Source organism: Pholcus phalangioides, unplaced genomic scaffold (genome assembly GCF_987345545.1).
Source record: "Pholcus phalangioides strain wild (caught in Gottingen) unplaced genomic scaffold, Ppha-v1.0 ptg000001l_1, whole genome shotgun sequence".
In the NCBI taxonomy this organism is placed as follows: Eukaryota; Metazoa; Arthropoda; class Arachnida; order Araneae; family Pholcidae; genus Pholcus; species Pholcus phalangioides.
The window spans coordinates 23,917,646-23,940,209 of record NW_028301594.1 but is presented as its reverse complement, the minus strand read 5'-3'; the positions used below and the strand labels follow the sequence as shown (position 1 = coordinate 23,940,209).

Below are 22,564 nucleotides of genomic sequence, written 5' to 3'. Positions count from 1 at the left end.
GTGCTCTGACCACTAAGCTACAGAGGAGATAGAGATTTTCCTTCGCTAGAGCGTATATATGCCGAACGGAACCGTGCAATGGACGACATTCATGTCATATATATAGCCCTCTGGTGGCTCGTCGTCCATGAGCTATTAGCTGATCGGTTTCACCGTCCATTGCACGGTTCCGTTCGGCATATATACGCTCTAGCGAAGGAAAATCTCTATCTCCTCTGTAGCTTAGTGGTCAGAGCACTCGTCCGGCAATCGAGGGACCCGGGTTCGACTCCCGGTAGAGGCAGAGATGAGTTTTTTCCTTCCTTAAAAAATAAACATCTGAAATAATAAATATCTTCACAACATCCAGTCTTCCGTATATCTTGTATTAACAAGTGGAGAGCGACATTCATGTCAAATAATTGTATATTCATTAAACGATCACACGTACACAATAGCGCAAAATGACATGTAAATGCTATTCATATATCAGATTGTTTGAAAAGACATCGCTGGAGAGGGGGCGTGTGTGTGCACGCACGCACAATCACTGAAAATCCTATCGTCCATTCAACACGCATTCAATCATCACTATAGAATTCACAAAATCTGAAGAAACGTCTCAATCAGAGTCTGATGCCGATCCATGTTGCCTCAAGGACAGCGATAGCATCTGAGTTGGTTGATTCACAGTCCTCGATACATCAGCCAACTTCGACTGCAGCAGTCCAACGAGGTTTTGGCGCAGCACCTCCATACTCGGCAATTTACTGTACTCCAACAACTGGCTCTTGCTGAAGAACACGTCATCTATTATACCAGCCAAGAGCAAAACATGGTTGGTCTTCTTGCTCTCCTTCAACAGGGCGCCAACATTTGGCTCGGCGCTGAAGAGTATAGCGGTCTTGGACTTGAACAAATGGAGGCAGGGTTCATACCTGGTGTCCTGCAACGCCAGCTTGGCGACGCTCTCTTTGTACATGTGCAGGAACATGTCTTTCTTGCGGAATATCACCTTGACCTTCCTCTCCTCTTCCATGGACATTGGGTTGATGTGGAAGAAGCACACCATCCTAGAGGATCGCCAATTCGTCAAGAGCTCCTTGCTGAGGATCGCTTCGTAAGGGTGGGGAGCGACCCGCACGGGTAGAGACACGGGACCCAGGGCACACGTTTCCCAGGGCTGCTTCTTGCAAGGCTCGTACATGGGCTTGCACACCTCCAACATGAGTTTCTTGCGGAAATCGGGGTCCGGAGGATTCCTCGGCACGAAAGTCTTGGACCTCGTTTGTTGTGACGGAAATTTCCAAGCCCTTCTGGTTAAAAACCCTACCGAAAATGACGCCATAACGATGCTGTACCAATGAATCCACTTGAAATTTAATTCAAATAGTCATTCATGCGGATTTGGTCCAGTACACGAAGTCTCAATGTAACGTAAACAATGATAAGTGAAAAACGGTTACGTCTTTTTGAAGTTTTCACCGCCCGCACAAAATATGAGACCATAATGTCAGCGCCATCTATTACAAAATGCTTCAGACGTTTTTTAGAGGGTGAAAAAATGAAATCCTGATAAATTTATTCACTATATGATCAGTTGAGCTCGGATTATAAGGAAATACATATGCACATAGGGGCCCGGGCCGTTCAAGTATTACGTCATCATCGATGGGGGGGGGGGGGTTTAGATAATGCTTACGTCAACAACCACCCTTTACGAAAATATGAGTTAGGATTCAGAGGGGTGGAGCTGATGACGAAATTTTGCTGACAAGGGAGAAGGGTAAAAAATGGCTAAAAATTTGCTTACGTAATACTTGAACGGTCCCATATGCATTTGCATATTTTGTAATTTTTTTAGCATTAATGCATATAAATGAATAAAATCAAAGAATTTTCAGTATTAGTGTATATTTTTGAAGGTTTATTTAAGCTCACTCAATTTTTATTTATAATTTTTCAAATAAATATTGTTCATAATATTTTCAAAATAACGGTTTTTTTTCCCGCAGGTGAAACTTAGTGAATTAATATAGTATATTTATAAAGTATTTTACGAATATTAACCGTTTTATTGTAAGGCTATTTCTAGAGATATGTCAAAGTGTTAAATTTTTTAGAAATAGTGACGAAATTCTTTTGCTACTGGTATTTTCGTTATTGAGCAAAAAAACTAGAAATTAAAAAAGGCCTGAATAAAAAATATGTAGAAGTTTGCATATGCGGTATATATATGAGGGGATATTGTTTTTGTAAATTAATACATATGCATGAAGAAATAGAAAAAGATGCATTTTAAAAGCACATCTGCTTTTTTTTGTGTGTGGTGATTTTTTTAATGCATATTTTCTAATTTTTTGTACCTATTTCGGAATTTTTGACTTTTCAAGGTTTTCAGTGCATATTCAGGGGTGTTAATTCCCAGGTGGGGATTTTTAGTGCATATTTTGGCATTTTAAGTGCACTATTTGTATTTTAAGCGCATATTTTTGAATTTTTAATTGCATATTTTTGCATTTTCAAGTGCATATTTTTGCGTTTTCAAGTGCATGTTTTCATATTTTTAGAGCACATTTTGCCACTTTCTTAGTGCATATAATCCGGGCTCTAATGATCAGAGACTGATTTATGGTTCACCTGGTTCAGTCAACCAGGTGTGGATCAAGACAACACACATCCTATAGATAAGATCTATCTATAGGAGGTATTGATCAAGGACGATGTGATGGGAGAGATAAGTTGTGTAAGTTCGTTTGATTGTCCAGTATTTTACGGGGCAAAGGGGTCATTCAAGTATATTACGTCAGCATCGATTTCGGGGGGTCCGATTTGCTGACTTTTGATAACAGTGGGTGGGGGGGGTTGGATAATGCTTACGTAATCAACCACCCTTTGTGAAAATATGAAATATTCTCAATGGCAACTTGCTCGGTGCGCCAAAAACGAGAAAAATCTTTCGCTAGTTTGTGGGCACCTAAACTAACATTCTCTCCAATAAAAAATCCCTTACAGGGCCACTTCAGCGAACTTTAAATGTTTCGCGGATCCTTCAAGTGCTCAGGAAATGTATCCGGGCTGCTTAAGTGCTCTAAAACTGTGCCACAGGTCACTCAAAGAATCTCTAAATATGCCACGGATCGTTTAAGTGTTCCGGAACTGTGTCGCGGGTTACTTATATCATCTTTGAATGTGAAAGTGATATTTGAGGCCTACTTCAGTGATCTGAAAATGTACCACGGGCCACTTAACTGCTCTGGAATTGTGCCACGGGTCATTTAAGCGATCTGTAAATGTGCCGCTTAGTTCATTTTTACAAAATTAGGTTTGGGGGTGGGGGGCAAGCCACATTTGGTCCGCGGGTCAAGGGTTTACCATATATGGCTTAAAGGATGGGTCGCAATGATTTTCTTAAAGAGAAATTTTGAGTTCTTACCGTTCAAATAGGCTTGAAATTAACAGAAATAGATTATAATGACATATAATTGTATTTTCTTTCGAAAAAATTTTTTTGAATTTTTAAAAAATATTTTTTTTTCGTCTAAGGGGAGGCGCACGAGCCCCCGTCTTAACGCACAGTGCTCACCCGGGCATAGCCCGGGGATCTCAAGTGGGGAGGGCGGGGGAACACTAATGACATCTGGTTAAAAATGTTCGAGTTCAAACAAGTAAAGTGGAAGGCTAAAATTTTATATCTACGTAGGAGGCTTCAGAAAAATGGCTTTGTCGGGAACCTGTCGAGGGGCCGGGTCAGCAAGTGTAGAGAGTGTGTGTAAGCGTGGAAATGACCAAAATAGATTGCCTAGAGCATTGGTTCTCAACCTGGGGCCATTTGGTGTCTGTGGCCCTAGGATATTCTCAGTGGGAGGAGGGGGCACAGATGGAAGGGGGAGCACTAAAAATGGTTAAGGAGGCCACAAAGAAATATAGCTTTCAAGGAAAATATGGAAAGAAAAATTGTGACCCTTTCAAAATACAGCAGGGGAACTAATAATATAGAACTACCATAACACATGGGCCCATGTGTGCATGACCCGGGACTTCATATAAATGGATTTGCGAGATGATGAGATTGTTTGAAACCCATGTAATTTTTTTTTAACCATTGGAGACCATCGAATGACTTTGAACGTTTTTAAATAAATATATGTGATATTAATTTCGCAAAAAATCGAGATGATGACAACCATATTCTTATGGTCAGTACATTTTCTTTTAATCAATGAAATTCATTCGAAAAAAATTAATGAAAATATCTTGGAAATGGATTGAAAAATTTAAAAAATTAATTGAAAATTGTTTAAATGATTTTGATGAAAGAAATAACTTCAAAAACCAATTGAAATTGAGGCCTAATGTAAGAACTTATCTGAGAACTAAAGGGAATCGATGAATCAAAAACGAGAAAATAATTAACAGAGTTAATCTCGGCTCCATTGAAAATTCAGCATAAATGAAAAAATAATTCCAAACCTGGTGAAAATTCAGAAGAAAAAAAACAGAATAAAAATGAAAGAAATTCTTCCACAAATGATGAAATTTCTGAATTCCAGAATTGATGAAAATTCAGAATTCCAGCAGAAAATACAGAATTTACGAAAGAAATTAGCATCATCGTAAGTGCGGACCCTCCCCCCCCCCCCAAAACGCGGGTCCTGATGTGATCTCACCTGTCACACACCCCCTAACAAATAATACATAAAATAAAAATATTACATAAAAATAATGCTCTGAAATATAATACATAATAATAAATAATAATAAACAGACACAAATTCTTTGCTCTGACAGTTTATTTGCTATTGATAACATAGACCATACATGCTGCAGGAAAAATATCCGGCTGGGTGGAATCGACGAACTGAATGGCCCTAACAACACCTTTACATCATTGCCTACGGGAAGGAGAACAAAAAACGAAATTACGAATTTTCAAAATTTCATTTTCTTTTGAGTCCTTTACGGATAATTCATGCATAAAAACAATGCTCTCTTAATGTGCTTAAAAAAAATTCAAGTCTTTTCTTCCACATTATTATTCTTCCCGAATATAATCTCGTACGAAGTTGGAAAATACTCTTATATTAGTTTCTCAATTATACACAAAGTGCATGGCATATTTTAAAAGCTAATAAAAAATTAACCAATGGACACAAATAAGTACAGTTTGCAAAAAAAATGCTCATGGCGTAGGGTTTTTTTCTTTTCATTTATATGGAAAAAAATAGTTCAAAATTTATCTCACTCAAACATGGCACTGTATCATAAAGAAACTTCACGTAATACATAAAAGTGATACATGTAATATATATATACAGTCGAATCCCGTTATAACGAACGGAGAAATGAATTCGTTACAACAAAATTTTGTTATAAAGGAATTCTGTTTTTGCATTGTTCCTACGTAAACTTGGGGGATTGGAAAAGTGTTCGTTAAAACGAGATTTTCTCTATAAGGGTATTCATTAAAACGTGATTCGACTGTATATATACATACAATATATTGGGTAGGAATATTATATATTATATTGGGTAGGAATGTGATGCAATACATCAACGACGTTTGCAAACCTGATTTTTCGAAATGTAGGAATAAGATACTCTGCATTTTGGCGTGCTTATTTGCAGCCAGTTGCAAAACACAATGAAATGCAGTCTGAAAATATTGTGCGCGAGCTACAAAGAGTGCTAACATTGAAAAGTTTTATGGAAAAAAAAATCGCAATAAACATTAATTACGTACTATTTGAGTCGTTTCTATGTGCCATTTAGAGTTTCAGCGATACAGCGCCATCTGTGAGTGAAGTTTTTAACTGTTTTCTTTTGTTTTATTTTAAAAAAACTTTACGCTCTGATGAGCATTTTAAACCGCAATTCCTTTTATGTGAATTGGTTGATTTTTTTATTATTAAATTTTGAAATGTGTGTCACGGACTTTTCCGCCTATCATATATATCGCTTTCCGTCAACTAAAAAAAACAATTTTTTCTTGGGAATTTTTTTCTTATACTTTTTAATTATTACTTAAAATAATTTTAGTAACTTATACGGTCGATATTACCATATTTCTCTGTTACTAAATGGCTAAAACAGGATAAAACGGGGCATTGCCAACTGCAGCGTTAATATATATATAATTGCACAATTATTGATCAAATCAGACGTAATATCCAGCGTAAAGTAATGTGGGCTGAACTTCATTCACAACTACTACGATAAATCACGGTGCTCATCTGCTGTGCAATATACATCTGCAGCAAGTTAAAATATATTTAAGCAAAGAGGAAAAACGTTGAGCGTGAAAAATATATTTATAGTCGCGTAACGTTATGCAAATAGCGTATACCTAGGGGTTCTAGTCAAAATAATGAATTCATGTTGAAAATGCGGGACGAAAGGAGCCCTTTATTTATATCAGAAAAACACGCGATGGTGGAATATTTTATATAAAAAACATTATTATTATTGTTATTAATTTTAAACCGTTCTTTAAAATGGAGAAGAAAAATATCACATTTAAAGAATAAAGTACTGCATGTTTTACTTACCGCGCCCCCCTGTTATAAAAGTAAATTACAAATAAATTAATTAAATTTGGAAAAATTCTCAATTTTTTTTCCTCTACGCAATACGTAAATTAGTGAGAGAAATCACTTACTGCTGCAAAACCTGCTGAGGATGCCTATAAAGAATTGGATAAAATTTAATGAAACAATTTGCAGTTCACACACATCATACATTAAAAAAAAAAATTTAATAATTTTTAATGAATGTATAAAACACTGTTTATACAAAAATTCAAAGTATTTTATCATTTAGTTTTCCTACTCAATAATTAATATAAAACTGAACGCATGAATCTGGAGGCGTCGGAAGTGTTACTCACCTGTGGGTACTCGGCTTGAGCTTTATATGACAGATTTTTATTTCTGAATGAATTCTGTGTGGGGGAGCGGTGTTTGGACCGGTGGTAGAGAGCAACTGTGGGTGCTCGAGCATTAACTGCACCTCCGAGTCCGACACTACTGCGTGAAACAGGAAACAGTGTTGGTGTGAAGGAAATACCTTTTGAGCTCAGTGTAGGAAACGTAATCTAGGCTTAATCCTTAAAATTGATACTCCAACATCGATAGACTCCGTCTAATAATCGCAATCGTATCAATCATCCCCCACTATCTTTTTCTACATTCTCCACTATCATCATCACCACTGCAAGCCGGCCTTCTATCCAACCACATGCTTCATTCTAGTGAGCGGCCTTCACTATATCAGACCATTTCCCACGGAAGAAGGGGGCTATATTAATCGTTGGATCACATTTTCTACAGCGTTTCCAGAGTTATGTTTGTTTCGCGTTATACTACTACTACTTTACTGTACCTACACCAACTCCGGTCATATCGTCATGCAGGAATTTACTACCGATCGAGTTGAGTCAGAAATGTTTTTTTCCAAAGAAAATCATGCACTTCTGCTCTCGTCTTGGACGGAGGGAACTTTCGGCTACATCAGTGTTTCCCGAAGTGGGGGATATCGACTCCTGGTGGGCGATGGAGGGGTCCGATAGAAGCTACGGAAGAATCCTATGGGCTCACTTGAGTTGGGAGCGATGAGAGAAAAAAATTCTGATGAAAGGGGCGATGGAACACAAAGTTTGGGAAACTATGGACTATACCATATAGAGGCACGCTATCTATCGGTAGCAGTCTTAGGTTCGGTAGGGAGAGAAAGCAGCATCTATGTCCTTCCCCCTGGATCGAGCCCGTGGGCTTAGGAGGCAGGTAGATTTCACGGTGGTAGACGAGCATGTTAACCCCTGCAGCATTCGCGCCTCTTTTTCGCGTTATACTGGTGCTGCCATCTGCCTTCCATATTTTGAAGTGAAAATGACAAATGCACGAACTTTCATGTCATGTAGGCATTGTGTTGAAGGTATGCCTACTCTTTGCAAAATGGGGAGAGACTATTTAAATGGAAAACTGGCTCGCATTCGCTTCTTGAAGTTGGGAAACCACAGAAAACCAACTCTGGCCGACGATTCTTGTGCCTATGAACTTCTTTGTGAAGGCCGGATACACCCCCGCTTCTCATCTCGGAGAGATGTTGAAGTGTTCCCAAAAGATGGGTGCATCCGAAAAATACTGTGCCGTCAGCGGGGTGCAAAACAGGGCTAAGACCGCTGCCGTACCTCACCCACTGTAATAAGATGTCAACACATCTGTGATGCTGAAACCGTCGCAATATTGACTGTATATATATCAGAAATGAAGTGTAATGATTGAAGAGAGATTTTACCGTTGTAGGCATGTGTTGCTGTCTGTGGCGAGTTTTTTTAATGGGGAGATGGGCTTGCATTCGCGCCTCGAAGTTGGGAACCGGCAATATTGACTATTGTCCCGGAGGAGACGTGATGACCTTTCTTTCCGAGTTCACCTCAGCATAATATCCGGAAAATAACTGTTTCCTTAATATGAAGTTGAGGTGTCTTCACTTCAAGGTGTCTTCATGTGTGACCACGCCCACAACGAGTATAGGGGTCATTCAAGTATTACGTAAGCAGATTTTCAGCCATTTTTGACCCCCTCTCCTCTCTTGTCATCTTGTCAGCAAAAGTCAGCAAAACACTGACTCCCCCCTCCCCCCCCGTCAGCAAAATTTCTTCAGCAGCTTAGAATATTTCATATCTTTAAAAAGGAGTGGTTGATGACGTAAGCAACCTTCAAACCCCCCTGATGTAATACTTGAATGACCCCATAAATATCATCACATCCGTCATGTACAGCGTATGTTTTTCTTCGTCGATTTTAACTTTCTGTTGATCTTTTTCCTGCATTTTGATCCGATTATGTTTAGTTGTTTCTAACCCTTTATACTAATGCAGTGTTTTCCAAAGTGGACAATATCTTAGGGAAGCAATGGAACAGTCCTTGGGTGGTAGAAACTTAGGGTTCAGTGCAGGATCCTATGGGTTGACTTGAGTTGGGGGGCGATAAAAAGAAACAAATTTGAAGGAGGGGGCGATGGAGCGGAAAGTTTTTAGGAAACTATGTACTAATGTTTCGTTGAGTTTAATTTAATAAATTAATTGTCGGTATTCTTCGTCCGTACTTATAACGTTAAACGACATTTCACCAAAAAAGCCATGTATTAAGGGGAGTAGAGAGAGAGAGAGAGAGAGAGATGATGAAACAAAACTATTATTCATCACCCGAGGATGAAACGGTACTATTTTGCAGAGGGGACACATCACTGCTCCTCTTTCACTTTATTTTTCTTGTGGTCCCATTCAAATCTACTGGGGTGCAGGTTCGGTCCATAAGGCTCCTTGAGAATCACTGGGAGGAATATTCGGATATATTATATAGAACGGGAATGTATTCGTATATATTAGGACAGGGGTGTCCCATATCAGACCATGCTGAAGTGAGGTTGCGGCGAATCTGGTCAGTCTGGGCTTATCATTAAAATTTCAAATTATTCTCTCTGCAGCGTGGAGAAACCCATGAAAGCCACGAATCACATGCATTAGTTCAAGAGGCATTTCAGTAATTATTGTCGCTATGAAAATCAAATCTATTTTTTTTCCTTTTAAGGAAGTGGAGGAAAATGGTACTTACTGATTTTTTCTGTTGAAAAGAAGTTCGATTTCTGATTAGTGTTTCTTTCTTTTTTCGAAAAAAAAGAACAATCATATGGTTTTATGAGGGATTTTTAATTTTTTTTCTTTCGCAATACTCACGGAGTGCTGAGCAAATAAAAATGTTTAAAAAAAGATTAGAAAGCTCTAATAAAATATCGAACAATGTCTATATCCAAGTGTTAAACGAATCAACAGATATGTTACGATAAGTGCGATAAATCCGATTTTGCATAATCACCGATCATTTTGTCGAGTTTGATAAATTTTGCGAATTAATCACATTTACCTGCGATTATGTATAATCCACAGCTCGTATTGGTAAATATGATAAATCGTCAATGAATTACGCAAATTTACCAGACATTTTACTCAAACTTCAGTCCAAGATTGATGGATTCGATCGGTGATGCTGATTATGTTTAAAACTGTTGCTAAATATGAATAAAGCTAACATTACAAGACTGATAATAACTCATACGTTTTTATTCTTACAAAAAAAAACTCACTTATTTTAATTTTATTCAATTTTTGCGGCAAAGCACCGTGAATTGCAACCCATTATGTACGGAAGATACTGATAAGTGGTTGAATTTATGTGATATTCCCACAGGATTTCTTTCATATTTTTCCTATTTAGCAATCGACAATTATGCGATGGTTCGGTATTATGCACCGGTATAAGTGATAAATATAGGAAAATTTTTCAAACTTGCTGAGACGATCGATGATAATCATCGATCGTCTCAGCAAGTTAATAACTAGCGACTACGGATAATCATCGATTTGTCACATTTATCGTAACCGAGACATTCCTAATAATATTGAAATGTTCCTCAAAAAATTAAATGATGCTGATAATGGCAATCATACAATGAATAACTAATTGAGGTTATTACAGTTAATTGGAAAGGAATTGAACACTGAAAAATTTTACTTACCTTGACAGTCACTTTCTGTTGATAAACAAAAGTGAAAAAAAATACGTATTAGTCAAACAAGTGCCTTACGCTATACTTGGATTCATACATCTATTTTCAATCCAATCTGAATTTTACCAATATACGTGAACGTTGTTTTAATGCATAGTTTTACAAAGCATACTGTTACAGTATAAAAATTTCATACAAACTGCGCTTAATTATTTCTTTGATTACATCGAAAAATAGCAGTTGCCATATCATTATGAGCTGCAATGCACGAGGGTGAGTCATTAAGTAAGTCATCTGTTTAGTCCACTAAAAAAACCACCTTGGAGGCAAATGCTATGCAGATAATGAAGAGGTTCAAGATGAAGGCCTAATGTGGCTGAGACAGCAACCCAAAGAATTTCAGGCAGCTGGTATTGGGGCACTGATAACCAATGGGATAAGTGCATAAATATTAGTGGAGATTATGTTGAGAAATAAAAATAATTATGAAGTGATTATCTCTACAAGTTATGTTTTAATTATCTTTTGTGCGTGAAGAAAGGAAGGCAAGGTCGTGTCTCTCTAGTGATGCATATGGTAATGCACTATCTTTGTTTGCGAAAGGACCGGGGTTCGATTTCCGTCTGAGAGCAGATAAGATAGACCGGGGTTCGGGGCATGAGGCACTGAAGTAGAGGGATTAGTATGGCTCTCTTGACTTCCGCAAACCTTGGTGAGACGGTAAACTGGGTGAGACGGTTTTCTCTCAGCCCAATACATCAAGGAAACAGACCTTTTCTGGAGATTATGCCGATGTGAATTCGAAAATAAAAGTCACCTGGTCTCCGACGGGAATCGAACCCAGGTCCTCTCGACTTGAATAATTGTTTTGTCTCAGACTTGAGTAAATATCGTTGTAGATGGATTTATCGTTATATGGAATATAGTTTTAGTGAGGTTTCACTGCAGTACGATTTAAAAAAAGCTACTCATTGCGATGCATGCACTAGTGCCACCTGACTTTGAACCAGTTCGATCGGTATCTTCAAATGATAACATCGTTAAGAGAGAGAGAGAAACACTTTTCTCTCATTCAAATTGAATACTTTGTTAGTTAAAACTACATTTTTAATGATATGAAAATTTTCTTATATTATCAATTAAACATTTTTCCTGGAATAAAAAATTAAGTTTTCTATCCAGATTGGAAAGAAAGGCTTATAAAAACCCTCTTAAAAACTTAGAATTCCTTAAAGTGGTACAGATGTTACAGTTATAGATGCTAGAAAAAATAAAAAGCCACTGGATCCGCCGCAGTATTGAACTGACCACAAGAACTGAAAATTATTACCCTTTGAAGCTATTTAAGTCGCGGTTTTAGTACGGGAAATCAAGAATTAAGGTATTAACATTTTAATCAGCTAAAAGTTATCAGATACTTACTTCCGATTGTTGCTCAGATGCCCCAGCGGCCATGCCTCCTGCTGCTCCAACTAAAAGATAAAAGTTGTTTCACTATGGAAATGTAATCTTTTGCCTGATTCATTATGTCCTATAATGAACTGATTGTTTTCGAAATGGTATAGAGCAAGAAAACGGTGACAGATATTAAAGTAATTTTCGCGGAATATATATGTGTGCGAAGTCAGGAATTTCAGATACGTCATTCATGTTGCAAGAGAATGCATAGTTATTAAAATAAAAATGAAAATAACTTATTTATATATGGACAATTTGTGCCCAAAAACCCAAGTAGAAAGTTGTTGTCCCGTTTCTCCTGATGCGAACAAAATAATTCCCCCGTTTCTAAACGCAATATTCGCAGAGATACGTGAATTAAAAAAAAATCGAAGAAAAGTTGGGAAAGAAGCATTGTGTTTCCGTTAGTTTTTGTTCTTTTCCAACTTTTCCTCCAATTTTTAATTCAAATATCTCAGCAAATATTGCACTTAAAAGCATGGGGATTTTTTTATTGACGTCGGGAGAGACAGGGCAACAACTTTCTAATTGAGCTTTTGGACACAGAGTGATCACATAAAACGTTTATTTGTTTAGTCTCATTTTAATATCTGTACAACCCCTTGCAACATGAATGACGTAACTGAAATTCCTGATTTTGCACATTTATATTCTTCTAGAATTATTTTAATGTCTGTCACCGTTTTCTTGCTCTTCCAATTTGAAAACCGTCAGTTCGATTGTTGGACACTCAACTTACATAACACAGTTACCGAAGAAAAAAGATTGTTCGCCCTAATCGTTGGCTTCTTCTTTATTACGTTAATTGTTTCAATAACATAACTTCCCATTAAAAAAAAAAGATGGAAAATATCTAATGCGGTGGTACCTCGACTCACGAGATAAATACGTTTATGAAAGTTATTCCATGGAAATCTCGTATCATCGATCCAATTTGTTCCGTATCGACGTTTATGTACAAAAAAGACGGTGCAGTGCAGTAGTAATATTACCGTGTAACAAAAATGTTTTAACACACAAAATAAATACAGTTATGAATAAAGCAAAGTTTGAAAAGGAGATGCCGGTTTCGACTTGTTCAAAGCACTTTTAACTTCTCAAATTGTTTGCACAGCAGACATCTCTGCAACTGTTGACTTTAAAAACGTGCTTTCAATTGCGGAACGTTTTCAAATGACGTGCAGTTACAAAAATTTGTTTGAAGGGTCTTATATATAAAAAAATTAACTTTTTACACAGTCCTCTCGTGGGCTAAAAGTCAGTTGCAAAAAGAAAAAAATAATACTTTTAAATGCAATATTTATCAAGATATTAAATATATGAAGTCACTATGTTTTGCATATCACTGTGGTGACAAGTTTTCATTAGCTCAAAAGTTGCCAATTTTTAGGTATACAAATAGAAGGGTCTAACCATTTCATTTTTTTATTCACAATTAATAACAATTGTATTGTTTGACAATTATTTTGACAATTTTTACAACCTCGGATTTAGTTTACCTTGCACAATTTGTGAACTACACCTTAATTATTGGCGATAAGTTCTGAAAACTTCTATATCATCTTCATGTAACAAAACATACTTGTTAATAAATTGATATTGTACATTATTTATGCAATATCCAAGTTGTGGCATTTTTGGCCTCGTCCTTTCTCTCTCGTAACTCCGTGATTCCTCGCGAAAAAGACACTAGTAGATCAAGGTACCGCTGTATTAGAATTATTATACAGGGAAAACTCGATATAACGATGTTATGTGGACCAAGAAAAAATGTCGTTGTAGAGGGATTATCGTTATATCGAGAAGCAACATTATCCTTACGTGTGATCAAATTTATGCTGTTGTTGCCAACTTTTTTTACATCGGAAACTATTTATCCACCACAGAATTCTCTTTTATGTATTTATTCGCATAATGCATAAAAGCGGAAAAATTGTATGATAAGTTTATAATTAAAATTCACTTGGATGCAGTGCTCCTGTAATGCAGTTTACCCCCGTTTTACTTTTGTGTCACACAGGAAAGTAGCAATACCAATAACATTAGCTTTCGGCGATTCTTCAGTTCAAAATATCGATGTTATTAGACGCTTCCAGAAGAACGAAAACCAGTTACGAAGTTAAAATTAAATTCAATGATTTTGAGAAAATATAAAAAAAAAATATCGTTTTTTATTATTATATACAGCGGTTTCAAAAATCTGCTCAAAAATATCGTTATAGTGGGATTTATCGTAGTAAAAGATGTCGTTGTATTGAGAGGAGTTTAACTTCAGACTTCTCCAATTCAAAACAAGATTTGAAAAAATCTCGTTGTAGGGGGATTTATCGTTATATCGAGTATCGTTGTAGCGAGGTTTCACTGCATTTTGATTCAGACAACGAACATTGAAGAACCGGACGCACTCCGCTTCTCATCTCAGAGAAATATCGAAGCATTTTGATTCAGACAAGAATAATTACTGTTGTTTATATAATATCATATCTTATAAAATGATAAATAATAACATCATATCAGGATAAAAAGAATCAAATCATGAAATATTATTAGAATTCTATCATTTATGTCATGCATTTTTCAATAAAGAGTACACTTACAAACTGATCAATTCATTAAATGTCAAATAATTGTACTTTGCAACAGAATGTTCAGAATTTTGTTCCCCCAATTCTTGTTTGTTGGGAAAAATTCTTTTACTTTGTGACTTTTTTGTTTCATTTTCGATAGCATAGTAAATATTTAAATATACTGTGAAATATCGACGATTGAAACGTACTATTTCTAGGGAATATTTTTCAGTAAGACTTGAAATATTCTACTTACATTGTCCTTCAACCGCTGTAAAGAAAAAAACAAATAAATTATAGTTTTTCAACAATAATTGAATTCATTTTATTTCCTACTGTACGAATAAATAAATTATATTGAATAGACACGGGGATATATATATGTCTAATCAATCGTCAATTGATACCATAAATTTTCTTTTTTCATATTATTATAGTCGATTACTTCTGAGGATATAAGAGAAAAGTATTTTTAAAGAAAAGCATTATAAACTACGTTATTTGATTTTTCATGCTCGATGTTTTTTATCTCAAAAATAGTCATGAAAATGAAATACGTATTATTAATTCTAATTATTATTATTTTATGTTTTTATATTTTCAAATAAAAATCATTTTATTTCATTTTTATTTTTAAATAAATATTTTTGTTATTTTAAAGTAAAAATTTGTTTTTCAAATCTTCAGAAATCTTGAACAACTTAAAAACGTGAACACAGTTAAACTTGATTATCGGGTTTCCCGGATAACACGCCACTCTGTTTACCGGATTACTTCTCTAAAATCTCAATAACCCTCTTTTCGGCTCTCTCCTATAATTATTAAATACCCGATAATGCGTCTCCATACTCCGTTTAAGGGGTGAATTGTGGAAGTAGAAACACTCTATATAAGAACGTAACAAACTCTTTATATAATGTATACGATAAGCTTAACGCTCCATTGTATAGGGGCTTTTCCTGCCGCTCGACAGAGCATGTGGCTCTAAGATAAGAAGTCCTGCGACCCAGAGACTCACAAATACTATGTTAATTCCCCCATCACGTTAAACTGCAATAGCCGGTCACTGATAATTTAAAATCTTGTGCACTGTCATGTAAATTGAAACACATTTTTTTTTCCAATTTTGGTCTCATTAATAGGAGCCCCGTTCATGCACCTGGGGCTTTAAAGCCATTCTCAGGTGGGTGCATGCGTTAAGACGGTTGAGCAAGTATTTACTGGTCTGATAAATGTAATTTTTATCATTTTCAATGCATTTTGATATGATCTTCAATTAATATTATTATTGCTATTGGAGTAGTTTATAGAGTAAAACTATAAAAAAATAATATATACTGTGCAGTCAAAATGACCCTATCTTAGGCTTTTGCGAAATTTCACGATCTAGGAATGGAAGGGAAAATTAAGGTAAATAATATAAACCATATCTATTATCCGTAAACCGTAATCTATTACCAAACTTTTTCTTCCATCACCCCTGTCTTCGGAAAATGGTTTCTCTCTATCGCCCCCATCCCAAGAGAACACATAGGATCCCATGTCATACCTGTAGCTTCTGTCGCCCTTCCTGGACCATTCCATCACCCACAGGGTGCGATATTGCCCACTTTGGGATATAAACTAATGTAATTGAATTAAATTAATAAATTTCCACAAGATTGAGTTCATTTGAATAACGAATTTTGTTTTTACAGTGTCCCACAATCGACTGACAGTTTTTAAAATGAGATAGCAAGAAAACGGAGACAGATATTAAAGTCATCAGTGCGGAACATAAATGTGCAAAGTTAGAAATTTCAGCTACGTCATTCATGATGCAAAGGCATGTATAATTCTTAAAATAAAAAAAAAATTAACTTTCCATATGGACACTCTGTGCCCAGTTAGAGAGTTGTTACCCTGTTTCTCCTGATGCCAAAAAAAAAAAATATTTCCACTTTTCTAAGTGCAATATATATCAGGAAAAATTTGGGAAAGAACAACAAAAACTAACAAACACAACGCTTCTTTCCCAACTTTTTTCCGGTTTTTGAATTCAGATTTAGAAATCATCTCTGCAAATATTGCACTTAGTAACGTGGAAAGTATTTTGGCATCAGGAAAGACAGGGCAACAACTTTCTGATTGGGCACAGGGTATCCATATAGAAAGTTATTATAATTTTTTTTCGTTTTAAGAATTTTACATGCCTTTGCAACATGAATGATATAGCTGAAATTCTTGACTTCTCACATTTACAATCCGTAAGAAAGACTTCTATATCTGTCACCATTCTTTTACTATCACATTTTGAAAACCATCCGTCGATTGGGGGACATTATGTATGTGCGTGAGTGCATAAACGGGGCAGAAGAAATAGCGAAGTCATAGCTTACTCTGTTTATTGGGTCACTCTGCGTACAGGGTTAAATATTTTTTCTCTCCCAAAAGAGTGAAACGAGGTGTGACTATAAAAGGTGAACCAAGTCTTAGCGAGGTTTGACGATATTTCCCACGAACTCTTGTGGACAACAAACTATTTTCGGTTTCAAGAATAGTTTCTATTATTATGCGAGCGTTTTGTTTTTAAATTGATGTCGAATTTTTAAACAGAGTTTCATATTTTCTTACATTAGCTGTCGCTATCAATATTAACAAGATATAAAGAAAAATTCAGCTTTTATTTCCTTCGAACAATTATAGACAGATCAGTTTGAATATAAACTAAATTAACTTAATGACTAATAATTGAATAACCGACTAATATTTTATTCCAACTGGTAGTACTTATTGAATATCGATCAATCTTAGACTTTACTCTGTTGCATCACGTGTGAATAGATATACAGGGTGTTTCAAGAAGAGTGTTCGAAAAAAATAAAATTTCACAGTTGAAACTAAGATTGAAAATAGAAAAGAAAAAGATATGAAGAATATCTCGGCAAGAAGAGGGAAATTCCGCTTTGTTAGTTACAGTAAAATTGAGAGAAATATAAATATCTAATTTTTTAGGCAGCCTCAATCACGAAGTTAGTGAAAGTTTTTCCATTCTTTAGTTTCTTGAAAGTTTATACGAGTATTATACTAGCAATAATTCGATGCACATCGGAAATCGACGTACCAGTTTAAATAAATGTGCATGAATTGAAAATAAAAAAATACATTCAAATGGGGGAGAAACATTTTATAAAGTTTTCACTTACGTATTGTGACTAATGCAACAACAACCAGGATAGACAATACTAAGCACAGGGAAGCCTTCATTTTTGCAGTTAGGAGGAAGTGTTGAACTGTCTTCCAAGAGTTGCATTTATAATTACGGCCTCAGTATATAAAGGGAGTTTTGAAAGAAAAAACAATGCTTGATTTCGTTCGTCTTAAAAAATAATGAGCAATGTAATCCCCTATCTGACATCGTTATGTGAAGATTTAGTGTAAAGTAGCGGTTATCCGAAGATTAGAGAGAAATTCAAATCCCACTTTGTTTATTTTCTGTGTGGTCTCACTTCTGTTTTCGAAAACATATCTATTAAGTTGTTTGTAAATGTACTTTTCATCATAAATTTATTTTTTATTATAAATATATTTTTCATGATGTTTGTAAAAATAATTTTTGCGATTTTTATAATGCTTTCTTTTTATAATATATATTCATTTTAATCATTCGAGTCGCACGTGTGGCATTTAACTGCCATAGATATCAGCAAAATTTGTACTGTATCATATAAGGATGCTGTAAAAGAAAAGAAAAAATTCTCTCTTGAAAACAACTTTTTATTCGTAAAAAAAATTCCAGAAAGCACAAATCTGTTTCTTTAATGAATACAACAATATATTTGGGTTGAGGTACACTATTTAGAATATTTTTTTCTCATATAAAATATAATCTTAAAATAAAATATACAGTAAAAGTTAGTTATAATGAACACGGCTTATAACGAGATTCTCATTATAACGAGTGATTGTAAAATAGCTAATGTTAACGATTCAAAAAATTTTCGGTTATAGTGAGTTGAAAATTAGGAACCATTCGGTAAAATGAGAAAATAATTCTTCAAGAAAAAAAGCCAGTTTTTACTTCTCTCTCCTAGAATTAAACATTAAAAATAATGACTCTTATCATGGCACATGCTCTATGTAAAAATTACTTTGAGGTATTTCGAACAAAAAATGGTCACGGAAATGTCACACAAAGGAAAATTTCAGACATGTATAATGTATATGCCTTTTGAATGTATTGTCACTAATGTTGCTAATGTATGGGGAAAACCCGGGAAGCGCCGGGGATTATAGTTAATTAGATATCAAAAGTAAAAAAAAATCGTAGAGTGTTTATATAATGAATGCATATATGTGTGAACTATATAGGATAAGTATAGATATACGATTGATATATATATATATGCTTGTAAAAAAAAATCTGCAATATTTAATATTGCATTGTACTGATGTTCACAATAGGTAATTTATATACGTATATATAACTATATGATCTTCACAATGAGTAATTTAACTGTATACAGCATACTGAAATAGTAAACACATGAAGGAATATACAATATATGACGTGTCTATATAGTATTTATATAAGCTATTGTTTGAAACATATTCGAATTTCTAAACCTGTAGACCTGCTGAAGTCGTTTCCGAAAATGACTGAAAAAATCGTGCTAAAATACATTCCAATTAGTGAGAAAATATTGACGAGTCCATACAGCTATATGGAAGTATGATTTAATAATTGATGATTTTTGTGTTATTCACACACACAATCGATTGACTGAATCACTTTGAAAATACGAAACTATGCAAAAATATGTATCTTAGGGAATTTTGCATAGAATTCCCTTCACCTTACGAGACCAAAAATCAGTTTCGTGACTAGAGTTTTCTGTTCATCCGTTAATATTATAACGGAACGATCTGAAACACGTTTTGATGCAGATAGTGAAGCAATTTTCTACAATTTATGTTAATGCATGTTATAATAACCTGACAGAGCAAAAAAAAAAAGAGAAAGAAATTCGCTTATAACGAGAAGTTCGTTATAACGACATGTGATCTGTCGTTATAACAAACTTTTACAGTAGTTTTAATAATATCTAGTATATGTTATTATAAAATTAACTGCTGTTAAAAATGACAAGTACTTTTTCATGATTAAAGAGTGTCACGACCTCTGAGGTATCAGAAGCCGATATTTCAAATATGACTTGAAAACATATTTCACTTAATTGCAAATCAAATGCAAAAAGTTTCTTGTCAATCGGTTAGTTTATTCTTCCAAAAAAAAAAGAAAAATATCTGGATTACAGTGAGAAAGTATCCCAAAAACAAGGGCGCTGTAGCCCAGGTCGATAAGATACTCGACTAAAGTACCAAAGGATGTTTTACGTTCGTCCTTATCAGAAAACTTTCCTGACACAGGGGTAAAACAGAAACGGCGGCATGACCACAGAAACGATTGCTACCGTAGGGACTCCCACATCGGGGGTTATCGCACCAACCTCTCGATGAGTATGGAAAAGGCTGCCGTTCGGAATCGGCGATAAATTGTTGGTCCCGGTCTAATCAGTCCTCGTGTGCATGAAATGACCGTGGTGTGGCAAAAATGATCTAAGAAACAAAATTTCAACGTTTCTTTCTCTGTTATAGCTTTCTGCCGCTCTCTCTCTCTCTCTCTCATCCATAAGATTAAAAAAAAAATTTCGCCGAAATTGCTGAAATTTTCTAACCATATTTTTAAGATATTTGATGATGCAACGAACTCCTGATTTGGCAATTCATTGATGGTGTGTTTTTTAATGTTAAATTCATGCACACATATTTTTTAAAATATTTATCTTTTTTCTTCAACTTTTTAAAATTTTCTACAATTTTAAAATAAAAAAAAAATTTGTAAAATTTTGACCGATGTTCTAATATTCGTATTCGAGGTTCACACACGTCAATTCTTTTGAAACTGCATTTTTGGTGTATTCGTTTTTTTTTTCATCTAATGGATTAGCAGTAAAAAGTTGAAACTTAGGTTTTGAAAATATTGTTCCTAGAATTTTGAATATTTTTAGGTCTGACAACTCATCACGATGTAATGTAGATGGCAGCAGGAGTTCTAGTGCATAAAAAATATACTGTGTTATCATACACGAGAGGGAAAAAGCTTTTCATTCGGACCTCCTGCTGCCATCTTAGCAAATAAATTCAGAACTATTTATTATAATTCTTCGAGTGAAATATGTTATTGGTTTTAAACCGGTGTGCAGTATAAAAATAAAGAAAAGTGATATGATATCATACAATTTCTACAATTTTCATGACGATTCACACTGGTGTAAAAATTTTATGCACCATAATATCAGTAACTATGTTCTTATTTGGTGACAGAATTTCAGCAATTATACGGTTCGGCATGTCGAATCTCAATTTTTCCTTAAGCATTCGCTGCTTCTTTGTCATAAAAAAAAAATTAACGTGGCTTCAGTGTTTTTTCTAAGATATAAAGCGTTACTTTTTGACTTGCATTCAATTCCTGTGTTTGATTTTTATTACTGTTATGGCTAAAGAAAATTTTTGCGGACAGGTGACATACTATTTCTCACCGTGGAAATCATTCCTCTCACTGAAATATTTATTGCATTTTTTTTTAAATTATTAAATCCGATTACATGCAGTTATTCTTTGCGTATAAAAAATGCGATGTAAATATTTAAATATTATAGATGTTTATTAAAAACACAAGCATTTCAAAATGAGAAGCATAGTGCACGAATAACGAACAGTTGGAGAATAATATCTAGTTTCACTTGATATATGATAAAAATTTTACAAGTAAATTCCAATTAAATTCGTCCATTGTCAATCAGGACGTTTGTCATTGCAAATGTTCAATATACAGGTAATTCTATAACTCTATTTGCCGCATTTTACCGATCCTAGAGGCATACTTTCAATAAGAATAAATGTCCAAATAACGTATATAACTCAGATAAGCTAATCATGTTGCAAGGGGGTTGTACAGTTATTAAAATTTAAAAAAAAAAAACTTTTTATACGGACTCCCTGTGCTTAAAAACCCAATAAAAAAATGGTTGTACGGTCTCTGCTGATGGAAAGAAAAAAAATTTCCACACATCTCGGTGCAATATTTGCTGAGATATCTGAATTTGAAAAATGTAGAAAGGTCGGGGAAAGAACGGCATAAAAAAAAACTAGGGAAAAGAAGTGTTGCCCGTTAGTTTAGGCTGTTATTTTCCCACCTTTTCTCCGCATTTTGAATTCGATTATCTCAGCCGATTCAAGCTCTTTTTAATTGGGTTTTTTGAGGACAAGGTGTCCGAATGAAAAGTTAATTTTGTATATTAATAACAATACAACCCTTTGCAACATTAATGATGCATCTGAGTTCTACACCTTATTTGAAAACTTCTTGTAATTGGAAGTGTGCTTCTATAGGATCAACGGTTCGCCTGTAAAATGAGTCAAGGGAAATTATGGAATCACCCTGTACTTGTATAATCAGTATGCACACCAACAAGTTTGTAGTGCCGCCTCTTGAATGTATTACGAATTAACTATTCATGAAGGAAAATGTCCCTTTTTTCATGTCCCTTGAATAAATCTTTACCTTGTTCCTACCTTACAACCATAAGGGCTTTTGTTATTGTTACTGTTTTATTACATACGGGTATATCTCTATTATAAAAATAAACATATATTCATTTTTGAACTAGGATAATTGCAGACTGCTAAAGAAGGATATATGAAGAGTAAAGGAGATATATATTTTGGAAAGAAAACTTTTCAAACCTCTCAAATGCTTGCAACATGGCATGTTTGAGGAAAAACAACTCGGTAAATGCCCTAGTAAATCACTCGAAATAATAATAATAATGCATAGGGATTATGTTTAGTTTAGTCGAGCAAACAATTCGTGACCTTGGTGTCGTTATGGGCTTGTACAAATTTCTCAAAGAAAATATTGATTTTAATCGGCAGCGGTTGGTTCGCTC

General features: G+C 34.9%; 1 protein-coding gene and 2 long non-coding RNA genes across 3 annotated transcripts; all 3 read right to left on the bottom strand.

The window, feature by feature from the left end:
- Positions 1 to 375: 375 nt before the first annotated feature.
- Positions 376 to 1,456, bottom strand: mRpL10 (mitochondrial ribosomal protein L10). The gene has a single exon (XM_089232413.1). The coding sequence runs from the start codon at positions 1,325 to 1,327 to the stop codon at positions 602 to 604; it is 726 nt and encodes a 241-aa protein (XP_089088539.1). The 5' UTR covers positions 1,328 to 1,456; the 3' UTR covers positions 376 to 601.
- Positions 1,457 to 4,754: 3,298 nt separating this feature from the next.
- Positions 4,755 to 9,590, bottom strand: LOC149090148 (uncharacterized). The gene is made up of 2 exons (XR_016192744.1): positions 6,638 to 9,590; positions 4,755 to 6,536 (listed from the first exon to the last, which is right to left on the bottom strand). It is a non-coding gene; the product is annotated as an uncharacterized LOC149090148 (long non-coding RNA).
- Positions 9,591 to 10,414: 824 nt separating this feature from the next.
- LOC149090147 (uncharacterized) lies at positions 10,415 to 17,901 on the bottom strand. Its single transcript, XR_016192743.1, has 4 exons — positions 17,759 to 17,901; positions 14,830 to 14,844; positions 11,971 to 12,020; positions 10,415 to 10,572 (listed from the first exon to the last, which is right to left on the bottom strand). It is a non-coding gene; the product is annotated as an uncharacterized LOC149090147 (long non-coding RNA).
- Positions 17,902 to 22,564: the final 4,663 nt, after the last annotated feature.